Genomic DNA, 13219 nt, shown 5'->3' with positions numbered 1-13219 from the left:
GCAGATTATTTTATACAATCATATACCTACTGTGAAAAGCTTATGAGAGCAAGTGTTAAATAAATTAAATGTTTAAAGGCCTAATTGTTAAATATATATTTTTTTAAGTGGATTAACACTGTTTTGTGTAATCATACTATGGGGGAGGGAGATTTTAGTACACCGCAATTAAATAATTGAGAGGATGTAACTATATTACTTTAAAACCCGATAACCTGATAAAAATATATAATATTATTCTTAGTATGTATAATATATTTTTATTTTTCTATAGCCATTGATCTTACACTACAATTTAATTATAAAATCAATGTTATAGGCTTATAACATATTATACTTCAAATTTGACGGGATAAAAATAAAAAAAAATATTCATTCTACACAGCAATAATAAAATATTATAAAATACTGAATGCAACAAAATATAATAATAATATAATTGGCTTCACTAGTATATAAAATATCAGGTTATTATTGGGAAAATTAATTAAGTCCTATTGTGCAATGTAGTGAGATCAATATCGAAAAGAAACAAATATCACCATATTTATAAAAAAATATAAATTGATTTAATTTCTGTCCATCTATCATCTTGTTTGAAAACATTTGTTCATGCCTATAGAAATATCGGATAAGACAAATTTAGGTTAGCTAATAAAAATGTAAATACGCACCATTAGCAGTCGAATCATCGGCTTCACCTGCATCATCATCACTTTCATCAGTAGAATCTTGATCTACACCATCTTCCTCATCCAACACATAATCATTTCCTTCGCTTTCTTCGTCAATATTGTCTTTTAACAAGTCTTCTAAGCCCCCTTCACCATTTTCATATTCTTCATCAGATGATTGATCAGACGATTGATCTCCAGCAAACAAATTTTCTTTTTCGACTTCATCGCGATCAACCTCATCAACCTCATCATCATCATCATCATCGTCATCATCATCATCATCATCATCATCGTCATCATCGTCACCTTCGCCTTCTTCTTCAGCTAAAATAATTAATTATCATCTTAATATATACATTATAAACAAATATGCACTTTGTAAAATGTTACCTTCAGATTCTGAATCATCATCACTGTCACTGGCAGATTCATGTTTGCCATTGAAAAAAGCATCTCTAAAATTATAAAGATTTAAATTTAACATGATAAAAACTATATTATATAATAATAACTAAAACATACCCATCTAAACATTTAATGGACTTGGCAAAATATTCTATAACATATTCTTTATACCCTTCTTCTTTAGTTACTTCATTGTTAGATAAATCCAAATACTTGAGACGTTTTAGAGATTTCTATATAAAAAAAAACACATACATATATTTTATTAGATATTGCAACTATTGTGGGTACAATTTTTTTTTTGCTAGTATCAATGATATTACCAATGGATCAATTGCTTCAATATCTTTCAATTTATTTTGGCTGAGATTCAATGATTTGAGATTAGTACAACCACTCAGGTTTTGAAGACTATTGGAAATACGATTTTCACTGACATCCAACTAAAAATTATTCAATAATAATAAAATAAATGGCAAATTATAAGACTAATTAAATAACACAACTCACAAAAACAAGCGAAGGCAATGCAGGAAAACCTTTTAAGCTTGTTAAACCAACATTGATTATACTAAGATTGCGTAAACCAACATATTCATCAGTAAGACCAACTATTGCAGTGCTACGACAATCATCCAAAATCAATTGATCTATCTAAAAAATTTTTAAAAAAATACAATTTATTAAGAATATAATGTTTTTAATGTTTGTATAAAATGTCAGTATAAGTAGGTACAATATATAATATTTGGTACACTTTCACAAAAAATAATCATGACCATGATTAATTAGGTACCTAATGATAAAATTGTATATATTTATTTTTTTTTTGTAGGAAATAGTTTCCAGCATAAAATGCTTAAAATAGTATAAAATGTTCCTTCAGAGTTTAGACACATGGAAATTTAATATTGATGGTAATTTAAAAAGTAGCTTGTAAAATGAGTTATTTTTTTGGAAGAAAAAAGAAGATTGACTTGTTGATATGAATGTCACAAGAATAAAAAAAAGTCAAGTTGGGACAATTTCTTCAGTTTTTCACATACAGTTGAATAAAAATTACAAAGAAATGCAATTTACAGTTTTACACAGCAGATACAACAATTAAAATTATTTTTTGTTTTTAATTTTAGCACTACCTAAAATTCAATCAAATCTTTGCCTATAAGTACCATTTAGGGCGTGTTTTGGGTAACTTATACTTACCAAAGAATTTTACCAATAAACTAAAATATATTATCCATATTGCTCATAGTGATAGCCAAATTTAAATGATAATTTTAAAACGGCAAGTAGTTCATGTTATTTAGGTAAGTACCTAAACTTTATTCTTATTCAAACATTGATGAACAATTCTAGTAAGTTTGAACATTTATAATTTATTTTATAATAAATCATTGGACAATAAATCACACAAGAGATACAGGTATACACAAAAATATAATGACCTACACCATAGTCAATAGTCAGTAAAAACTGAACGGGCAAACGTGTTGTAGTGGATTAAAATTTGAAATATTATAATTGTGTTATGGAGGTTCAGCGTCACACGTAATATACGCTAATTATTATGTACAAATAAATATTATTAGTCGTGTACTTTATTTTTAATTTAGCAATAATTCGGAATATCAGATAGATTTAATAAACGCATTTGAAGTGAAAAAAACACTCGGCGACGAGGTATTTAAAATTTAAACATGGCCGCCGGCCAAATTACCCACCTACCCCTCCCCCGAAAAGTCTTGCGAGCACACGCGCCGACGCGCACATAGTAAGTAGTAGGTACACGGTCACCCGCGTCCCGCGACTCACGAGTCTCGACTCGAATACTCGATGGAGTTTGCGCGCCCGCGCACGGCGCACACGCACACACAGACACCTGTCCGTCCAATCGCTTTCGTTGTTATATCGATAGCTTAATTAAAACCGTCGCGGCGGAGGCGCAACGTCGGTTTATATTTTATAATAAAAAAATATATAATATAATACAAAAACAGAGGTTACACAATACACGCGACCACACGGCGGTTAGCAATAATTTTCAAACGGCGCTCCGATCAGAAACATCTGGTGATAAATAACGACCAAACCACAATCTCGAGAGTAAAATGATCAATAACGCCGCGATAACTTTAGTACCTTAAGATAAATATCTCAACGTTTTGTTATGATTAATCAAGGGAATCAAATGGGAAGAAATTATACTGTTATTGAAAGTATTCTAGTCAATACCATTTCAATCGATTTGCGCGCGGTTCAAGTTCAACACGCCGCCAGAAGTGAGCACGCACACTCACACACACACACACACACACATACAAGCATGCCGGACGGCGGCAAGAGATCGCGCGCGTTGTACGAATTTGAAAATTTCTACATTTCTTGTTGATTTTTACCTCTTCGGCGCTCCGGCCCCGTTTCTCCAGTTCGATCCTCTTCTCCATGCCGGTGTCGGCGTCCGTCGTGGCGATTATTATACTGTGTCTAAGTTCACAAACGCGAGCCGGCGAACCACGTACAGGACGACGGCTGTTGGGGGGATGGCGGGTATAAAGTCACGCGTTCGAAAGTCGAAACACCGTCCAAGAGGAAGGATGAGTGCGTGCACGACAAAGTCGATGGATCAAAAAGTTCAACGACAGATACACACGCCTCGTCGGTCGTCGGCTTGACGGTAGCTTTTCCGGTCTCGGGAAGCGGGCGATTTGAAGAAGAAAAACGTTCCTCTAAGCCGCTGTCGACAAAACGCGAAAGCGTTGCGGGCTTAACCGGTGGTCGGAGAACAAGCAATAAAAAACAGTACAACACACGTACACACACACACACATACACACACACGGACGGGGGATAATAATAACGCGGTACCTACCACTGTCACAGAGCAAGTGCGAATGCGTAAAACACGACGTTCACTCGCGTAGTCGCGTCACACGCACACATCAACATAAATACACATAACACATTATAGCCACTAGCGCCTGTGGTGCCTACAAATACAACGCACGGGCAAACAAGTCGCGGGGCGCAGGCGTACGCACTACGCGCACCACAGTTTTTGCGGCACGAACGCTCGTCGCTCGCGTAAATACGTACACACTTGTACACTACACTGTGTGTGTGTACACCGGAAACCCGTCGTGGATCGTGTGTCGTGATACAGGCACAGCAGCAGCTGGATCTGTGATGTATATTTAATATTTATTCAGTGATAATGTCTAGTTTTAGGTTATGTGTAATATTCAATTATGTTCTTACGTTGTTGTAGACTCATGTTTACTTATCTATGCTCTTAATTCGCCGTATACACACACCATAATATTATGTGTGATGTTATACGAGTTAATTAATATTGAATAAAGTTAAAAGTGTATCTAATTAGATATGTGTATAGTGTATTTATTAGAACTCGGTACACCACAGTATCACTATTAGCTTGAGTCAATAACAAAATGTATAATATGTTAAAAGCTTCTGCTTAACGGCTCCATATACTTTATAATTATTTAATTATACGAAAATATTATTACTAATTATTAGTACCTAGTAGGTATTACCTACTACCTATTTACCAAAAAAATGTTTAATTGTTATCAATAATTATCATTATTGTTTATCGTCGATGACGGTATGAGATTTCCAAATACATATAGCTTTAAATTATAACTGTAGCACGAATTAAGATATTCCGTGGTTGTGGTGCAACTAGCATGACTGACCAGAATTTTAATAATCAAACGAATCATGTTTTTAAAATGCATAAACAAATTTTTGTTTATAATTTATAACAAATTATTTCATAACTAAAAAATAAAAAGATTTTTTTTTGTATTTGAAGATTATTTCAAATACTTCTATGCTTCTCTATTCTTCTGTGGTTACACGCAGTACGGTTAACCGCGAAACCGTTGGCGATAAGCAAGTAGTTGCAAGTCGTGAATATTATCACAGAATAAAAATATTATCAGATTATAATTTACAGATAAACATTATAATAATAAATCGTAATTCGTAATAAACTTAAACACATTTTACGTATCAAAAGGGTAGATTAGTAAGATATTATATTTTAGATGTTCTAAATTTCTAAACAGTTGTATACAGTTGTTACTTCGTCCGTACCTGTTCCGTTTCCATCCTCTGTAGTTCCGAGTCGAGATTTCAGCTTAATAGAACACAGAAAGGTAAATAAAAATGGATATTATATTTGAATGTTTAATATAATTGGTTAAGAGTTTATCTAACGTCAGCTTTCAATATTCGAGGGTGGCTTATAATTTTATGAATAAAATACGCCCTACGTTGATTATTGTAAATGGTACTCGTTATTGTATTAAGTCTTAAATTTTATTTGAGTATACTGTTTCATACAAATAATATTATTATTATATTATATACCCGTGCCATCAATTATTTTCGAAGGATTAAGTATTCTTCAGTTTTTTTGAATCTAGTCTAGTTGTCTACTAACTTAAATAGATCACCAAAATTATTTAATGAGTTACCTACATTCAAAGTTTTGTGGAATTTAGTTTTGATTTCAAAGATTTCTTTAAATATAAACAAACATAATCTGAACTCTATCAGTGCTGTAGACAGGGGGACACGCCCCCCCCCTCCAAAAAAAAAAAAATTATTTCAAAAAATGTTTTGGCTTGTTTTATATTATATTCAGTGTTGGGTAGTAACGTAACAAAAGTAACGCGTTACGTAATTTCATTGGAATTATTTCCAAGTAACGAAAATGTAATGAAAATTACTTTTGAAAAGTAATTTCTATAGAATAACGCGTTACAGTTTCGAATTATTTAGTACCCATCTATCTATTGCGAATTGAAAAAAAAATATGTATAATGCTGGTATTATTATGTTTACCAATCTAATAACTATATATATTTAATTTTAGCTCGTCACAATTCAGTTTTCAATGGTTTTGATATTTGAAATGTCTAACTTCTCCGTAAATCACGAATACAGTTAATTAAATTTATTATTCCTTTAAATAGGTTTCCTATAAATATAAGCTGTGTGGAAGACTACATTTTATATGATCCTATAAACTATACAGGTTTTATAAAGAATTTGCTTGTTCAATTTGCCTGCAGAAGATTATTGCTAAGAAATTTAAAAAAAAAATTTAATTTTGTAACGAGAAAGTAATGAGTTGTATTTCTATTTGAAAAGTAAAGTAATTTCATTACAATTTTATTCGAGTAACGAGTAAAGTAACTTAATTACATTTATCTCTTAGTAACGAGTAAAGTAACTTAATTACTTTTTAAAAGTAACTTACCCAACACTGATTATATTATACCTATTTTTGATAAAAATTAAAAGTTATGGATGAACCATTTTTAAGGGGTCGGATTTAAGAAATATTCTACATCCATTATTAGTGCTGTGTGACTACATGTGTAGTGACAGATCAATGACCATTAGCGTATGTGAGTTCCCAGAACGCTTTATGTGTTAAAGATATACAACAACCAAGATTCATGGAAATCAGTAACGTATATAATCGTAGTCACACCTCACTATATTTTGCAAAGAAAAAAGGCTCAGCTCCCAGGTGCCACAAAAATCCCAAAAGCAGAAGAAAAAACCACCCGATACTAAAAGGCCTTTTTTAATTTTGAATATATTTTAAATCCATATTTGAATTCCTTTTGAAGATCTCTTTTCTAGGTTATGTAGAAAAAGTATTTTTCATTTGTTGTATTGTTAAATTAGTATAGTACCAAATTAATTTTTTTTTTTTTTCAAAATTCATTTTTACTTTCGTAATACTAAAATAAAAAAAAATTGCCTTCTACAAAACAGACAAAAGTTGGAGAAATTCTCATATTTTTATGAAATTAAAGTTGGACTTCTAGAAGTATATTTTTTTTTCGCTTATTGGTCTAAATTCACGAAAAAAACGACCAACTTTCAACAGCTCTAATATAGTCTTGTATTCTTGTTCATATATTTTAATAATATTTAAACAAAACATAAAATTTTTGTTTACAACACATATTGATATATTAATAAATACAAAATAATTTGTACATTTCTGGTTTGATTGTGTATGTCAGTTGATTAAACAATAAAATAGCTTTAAAATAAAAATAAATGTTATGGGTACAAGTCGAAAAGTTTTAAAGATATGTCCACGAGTGTGCGGTAGGTTTGGTTTTGTTTAAAAAAAAGATTTGATTGTCCATAGGTAAAAAAATTTTAAAGTTAGTCCCCCTTTAAAGGGGTTTTTTATAACTTAAAGTATACTATCATAGTATCATATGATGCCGGCTAGTAGATTCTTCACGGTACACATTATAGACATTATAAACATTTTGTATTGTGTACAAAATTTGGTCTCCGGGGAGGTATATGACTCCTATATCCCCCCCCCCCCATAGATATGCCACTGCTTATATTATTTTATAACATGCATTTTTAAAAAAATTTTAGATTATGGAAACTGACAAAATTTCAATTTTGGAAAAATGTGTTGCTGCTTTAGAACTGAAAGTATACGGTATAAACAAAGAAGCGCAAGCTTCTCTGCCAAGTAGTAGCCTTCTTGAAGAAGTCAAACAAGTTGACAATAACATTGGTAATGCATGTATTGGTCATCCATATGCTACTACTTTACTTAGTCATGTAAAGCTTTTGGACAAGTTGATGGATCCTTTCTATGAAGACTATCAACCAGAATTATCTAAACGAGAAGTGATACTTTCTGCTGAAGCTGAAATAATTGGATATGCTCAACAACTCCAACAGCTTAATGAAAAATGGCCGGCTCTAAATGATAAGTATTACAGTGAAATAGACAAACATACTGAAGAAATTGAAATATTAGTCGAGAACGAACGCAAACAACGAGAATTAATCAAAGAACAAACTGAACACATACATACATTACTATTCAGGTGAAATTAAAAATATTTATTATTAGTACATTAAAGTTTCTATTTCTAAAAGAATACAATTTTTTGTTTGGTTTTGTGTGATTGTTATAGGTACGAACAGCTTATGTTAAAATTTTCAGTGGCGTTTGATACATTAGAAAAAGAAATTACTGTATTAGAGTACAAAACTTCAAAAAAACCTGAAGAAGATTATGATAATGATAAATAATTATAACAATAGTGTAAAATATGTACATTTAATTATAAATATTTTAACTTAAATATTTAACTATAATCACGTATTTGTATAATATAATATTATAACTTGTTAATAAATAACCTAAAACATTCTTATAAAATACATACAAACGTATTAAAATATTTATGCATTGAATGCATTATTTTAAGCTAATAAGTTTGTCCTGCCTAATCTAGTGCTACCTGGTAATACCTTAGACCAGAGGTATTCAAACCGTGCGCCGCGTCTCCCAGGGGCGTCGCAGGAGTTGTCGAAGGGAGCCACGTCATATAATTGAAAACCAATAAAAAAATTTTAAATATTTTTATGAAAAACGTTTATTATTATCATTGAGCCACACCGGTAGGGAAACGTTGAATTGTCTACAGTCTACACTCTAGCACTCTACAATAATCATTCGCTAAATATAGCTTTAATTGGTCGCGTAAGTTGCAATACCATCGACTGCCTTTGTTAAATTATCAGTGCGTATGTCGTGTTTGGCAGTATTAGTCGCGAGTTAAATTATCAGTCATTTTTAATTTGGGAGCCGTCAACATTTTGTGAAGACTCAAAGGAGCCTTGGGATGAAAAAGTTTGAATACCTCTGCCTTAGACTAATTATTGACCAACACCTTACAAGTGACCTCTCATCAATAACATACCACTGTGAACTCCAGAAGAATGACCTACTTTATACATGATAGAAACTCAAAACTTAATATTTGAGCTTAAGGCAAACACATCTGGCCCATTAGATATTCTGCTAAAGCATCAAATATATATAAAATTCAAACTTTTTATAACTTTTTTTTTTTTAATGGGAACTAAGGAGTGCTAGCTCTTCTGATTGGAGAAAACTTAAATTTTATTTTAAACAAGTGTATACATTGACATATATAAATTAAACTATACACCAAATAATAAACTCATAGAAACCCATACATCAAATTGCAAAGATAAAGTAGTTTTTAACAGACTATGTATAGGTCACTCAAAGATGTCCCATGGACGTCTTATGTACAGAGAAGAGCCTGTAATGTGCCAAACTTGCGGAGAACCTCCTACAGTCAAGCATCTCCTTGTCTACAACTGCCGTCAATCAAAACGATATAGAAACTAGAAAAAGCATAGAAATGTCTGACAACCTCTTTGATGCCCTTAGCCCTATCCAAGGGACACCAACAAAATCATCACATTACTTGTTGATATGTACAACTTATTCTAAGGAAACCATTTTTTATTTATATGTAACTAATATTTTTTTTTTTTTACAAGCTAATAACCTAGTTTTTAATGCTGTACCATGAATAATAATAAAAAAAAATGAAACTAAAAACTGTACTGGTTTAGTTGATACTCGCCCAGTAAGTGTTTCCCCACCACTCAGGTTTAGTTGATGCTAGAAACTTAAATATCTTGTATTTCCAATGTTCTAATCATTATACTGTACTTATAGTTAAATGTTTATACCTACATTTAAAATAAAAATGGTAAACACAAAAGTGCTTTAATACTTTAACAGTTTTATAAATGATGATATCCAATAAATTAATTAAATTATTTATATACATTTGTTAACCTAATGGTCTAAAACTAAATTCATTATTAGAATATAATTAATGACCTACACACATAATATCAAATATTATTCAATTCAGCAGTAATTGTATGAATGAATAAAAATATAATAGGTAACTAATAAGCAGGGCTCGGAAATTTATGCATTTGCATCTTTCTCAGGAAGCTGCATATTTCAAATCTGATTCGATACAAATTCGTTTCATGAACCATACAGTTGAAATACAAAAGTTGATGTTGCATATTTTTGCATATTTTACCAAATTAATATGATTATGCATATTTAAAGATTTTGAGTATATAAATGCATTTTATGGTAAAAATTTATAAGAAATCAACAACAAACAAGTTTTTGTTAGTTGAATAGGTATTGTAAATTAAATAATTTAAAAATAAATAACCACCGCACACGGTTTCCTAGTCTATATTTGCCATGCTATCAACCATGCTCGCCCGCATGGTTTATAGTGTTTTTACTAAGAAATAAGAATTGGCCGTTACTCTTACCGTAATGACCGCCCAGGTTTTAATTTATATTGAAGTCGCTCGTTAGATAAAATTAAACAAAATTAAAACCAATGGGCAATGATATTGGCATATTGTATATTCGTGGTGTGTGTTAGTATGTGTTTGATCGTGTGTCGAAAACATATTCGATAACGGTGGTCTGTTACTTTAATAAATTAGTGTGTTCGTAGTTCGTATTGTTCGCTTACCGTGCTCGATTACCGCTTATGTGCCACGTAATATTCTGATTTTAATATTTGTCAGACAAAAATTAAGATGCCTAAAGAAAAAAAAAATTTAAGTAGTCGTTTAAATACTTTCGTGTCTGAGTTCGGTAAAAATGTTTTTAGTATTGACACTAGGGTATTATTTTGCAAATATTGCGAGACTAAAGTCGATTCAGAAAGAAGATCCAGCGTAATACAGCACTTGAAAACAGAAAAACATTTGCGTTCTGTTAAACGTAAAGAAAATCAAGGAGAGACCAAGTGCCAACAATTATTAAACAATGATTTACCGTCTAAAAAATCGAAGTTCAACCCGGATTTATGCAAAGCTATGGTATCGGCTAATATACCACTAAATAAACTATCAAATATAGAGTTTCGGACATTTTTGGAAGTTTATTCTGGAAAAGATGTCCCCACAGAATCAGTACTTCGAAAATTCTATTTAGACGACTGCTACAACGAAATGATGGAAAAAATTAGGCAACGTGTTTTCGACCCAAAAATTTGGGTGGCACTTGATGAAACAACAGACAAAGAAAGTTGGTATATAGCTAATGTAATAATAGGGACTTTAGAAGAGGATACTGCTGGTCCAATTTTTTTACTGAATACTGAAGCACTAGAAAAGACCAATCACTCTACAGTTTGTAAACTTTTTGACAAATCTTTAAGCATTTTATGGCCTGATGGGATAAGACACGACGACGTTTTATTATTTTTGTCCGACGCTGCGCCGTATATGGTAAAGTGTGGAAAATCTCTGAATGCACTCTACTCTAAAATGGTACATGTGAATTGTGCTGCTCATGGCCTCCATAGAGTTTCGGAGGAAGTACGAAATCAATTTGGTACTGTTGATAAAATTGTAGCTAATGTAAAAAAAATATTTAAAAAAGCACCATCACGCATACAAATTTTATAAAATTATGCACCGGATATCCCTTTACCTCCAGAACCAATTATAACCCGATGGGGTACCTGGATCAATGCTGTACTTTATTATTGTAAATATTACGAAAAAATTCGTGATGTTGTAAATATGTTGAACTCCAATGATGCTTTAAGTATTAAAGTTTCAAAAAAAAAATTTGGTAAAAGAACACATTCAAAATAATTTGGTATATATTACTTAGTTCTTTCCGAATCAATTTTGAAACTGCAGACAAAAAACATGCCTTATTTAGCTGAATCGTTGAGTATCGTGGACAATGTTCAAACACAATTAAAATCCGTTCAAGGTGAATCAAGGAAAAAAGTCTATGAAAAAATGGAAAATGTTTTGTCTAAAAATATCGGTTTAAAAACATTAAAACAAATCTCGTCAATACTTAGTGGATCTATCTCCACCATGGATGGTCTTCCCGAAGATCTGACAACAAATGACCTTATTTTCTACAAGTACGCACATATTACGTCAGTGGATGTCGAAAGATCATTTTCTGTTTACAAAAACCTTCTGAGCCACAACAGACGATCATTTAAACTTGAAAACATAAAAAAGCATCTTATCATTCAGTGTAATTCAGGTAAATATAACAATGAATACCTAACATGATTTAATAATCGCTGTATTTGATAAATTCTATTTTTTTAAATTTAGGACGGAATAGATCCAGTATAGAACAGCTTCATTATCAAAAGAAAAATACAAATAAAATAAAAAAAAATTTTTGTGTCTATAATTATTAATTATGCTTTTAAATACATCTTTTATAAAATAATAAATGCATATTATACCGCATATGTTGGTTTTTTTTAGTGCATACATATGCACATATTTCATGGTTTTTTAGCGCATAAAGTTCCAAGCCCTGATTATAATATATTTGATATTTAATATTCAACCACATAATCGAGTCAATGTCAAACGATCAAACCTATCTATATAAACAATATCAAATAGTATAGTCATATCATTATAAAATTTAGCCAGAATTTAATTAGTTCTATTAGATCTATTAGCTTCTTAATATTGTTTTAATTAGTAGCTGCAACAGTATTTATAATTACCAAATTACATCACTAGATTAAGTACCTACTGCATATTATACATGAAGGTTAGTTATGTAACTATTATCTATTCAAGAACAAAAGAACCATTCCATATAATCCTACCCATATGTTAGATAAAATGTATCAACGTAAAATAATAATCAAGTGTTAATTTATTATTTATTAAATAGTTTATTTCATATAATACTCATAATTTATTAAACCTATTCATATAAGTTATATCAAAATAGTATATAGTCATATCATTATACAATTTAATTTTCAGACTTTCATTAAATGTATAAATGTTCTATTTTAGATTCTGAGTGAAACGATGAATGTATTGATTTTACAATGATGTATGTTTTTTTTTTTTAAATTTAAATTAAATTTTTTTTTGTTTCTTGTACACGATAAGTAGTCGAAATAATGCTTTGATCTTCATCTTCGGTATCTTGTAGAAAAGTGAATTTAGTTAGTGCATTAGGGTAGTCAAAATTTAAAACTCCCAGTAGCTTACAAAAGTACCGTGAAAAACGAAATCCGGGAAAATCCAGAAATTTTTACGGAAAATCGGTTTTCGACAAAATCGATTATGGTTTTTGGCGTAACTCTCAAAAAAATTACTGTATATACATATGATTTTCACAATTTATTGTATATTAGCATTTTCCATACATGATAATAATTTCAAAA

General features: G+C 30.9%; 2 protein-coding genes across 3 annotated transcripts in view; one reads left to right on the top strand and one right to left on the bottom strand.

The window, feature by feature from the left end:
• LOC100161415 (acidic leucine-rich nuclear phosphoprotein 32 family member A) overlaps positions 1-4154 on the bottom strand; it is a 5931-nt gene extending 1777 nt beyond the window's left edge. The window contains exons 1-6 of the mRNA XM_008189094.2: positions 3482-4154; positions 1593-1736; positions 1406-1525; positions 1200-1315; positions 1068-1132; positions 675-1001 (exon numbers count right to left, since the gene is read on the bottom strand). Coding sequence (XP_008187316.1) covers positions 675-1001; positions 1068-1132; positions 1200-1315; positions 1406-1525; positions 1593-1736; positions 3482-3529 — 820 coding nt within the window. The 5' untranslated portion in view covers positions 3530-4154. The remainder of the gene's footprint in view (positions 1-674; positions 1002-1067; positions 1133-1199; positions 1316-1405; positions 1526-1592; positions 1737-3481) is intronic.
• LOC100160670 lies at positions 4137-9540 on the top strand. 2 transcript variants are annotated; one of them, XM_016807898.2, is made up of 3 exons: positions 4137-4270; positions 7533-7996; positions 8087-9540. In XM_016807898.2, exons 2-3 carry the CDS (start codon positions 7536-7538, stop codon positions 8202-8204), a joined length of 579 nt encoding a protein of 192 aa, XP_016663387.1. In that variant the 5' UTR covers positions 4137-4270; positions 7533-7535; the 3' UTR covers positions 8205-9540. The 2 variants fall into 2 exon arrangements, with proteins under 2 accessions (XP_016663387.1, XP_008187315.1); XM_008189093.3 differs by lacking the exon at positions 4137-4270 and adding an exon at positions 5061-5266.
• The last annotated feature ends 3679 nt before the right edge of the window (positions 9541-13219 follow it).

The sequence above is a fragment of the Acyrthosiphon pisum genome, chromosome A3, assembly GCF_005508785.2.
Source record: "Acyrthosiphon pisum isolate AL4f chromosome A3, pea_aphid_22Mar2018_4r6ur, whole genome shotgun sequence".
Lineage (NCBI taxonomy): Eukaryota > Metazoa > Arthropoda > Insecta > Hemiptera > Aphididae > Acyrthosiphon > Acyrthosiphon pisum.
Note: the sequence above shows the minus strand (reverse complement) of the source record. Positions and strands in the feature narration are given on the sequence as shown.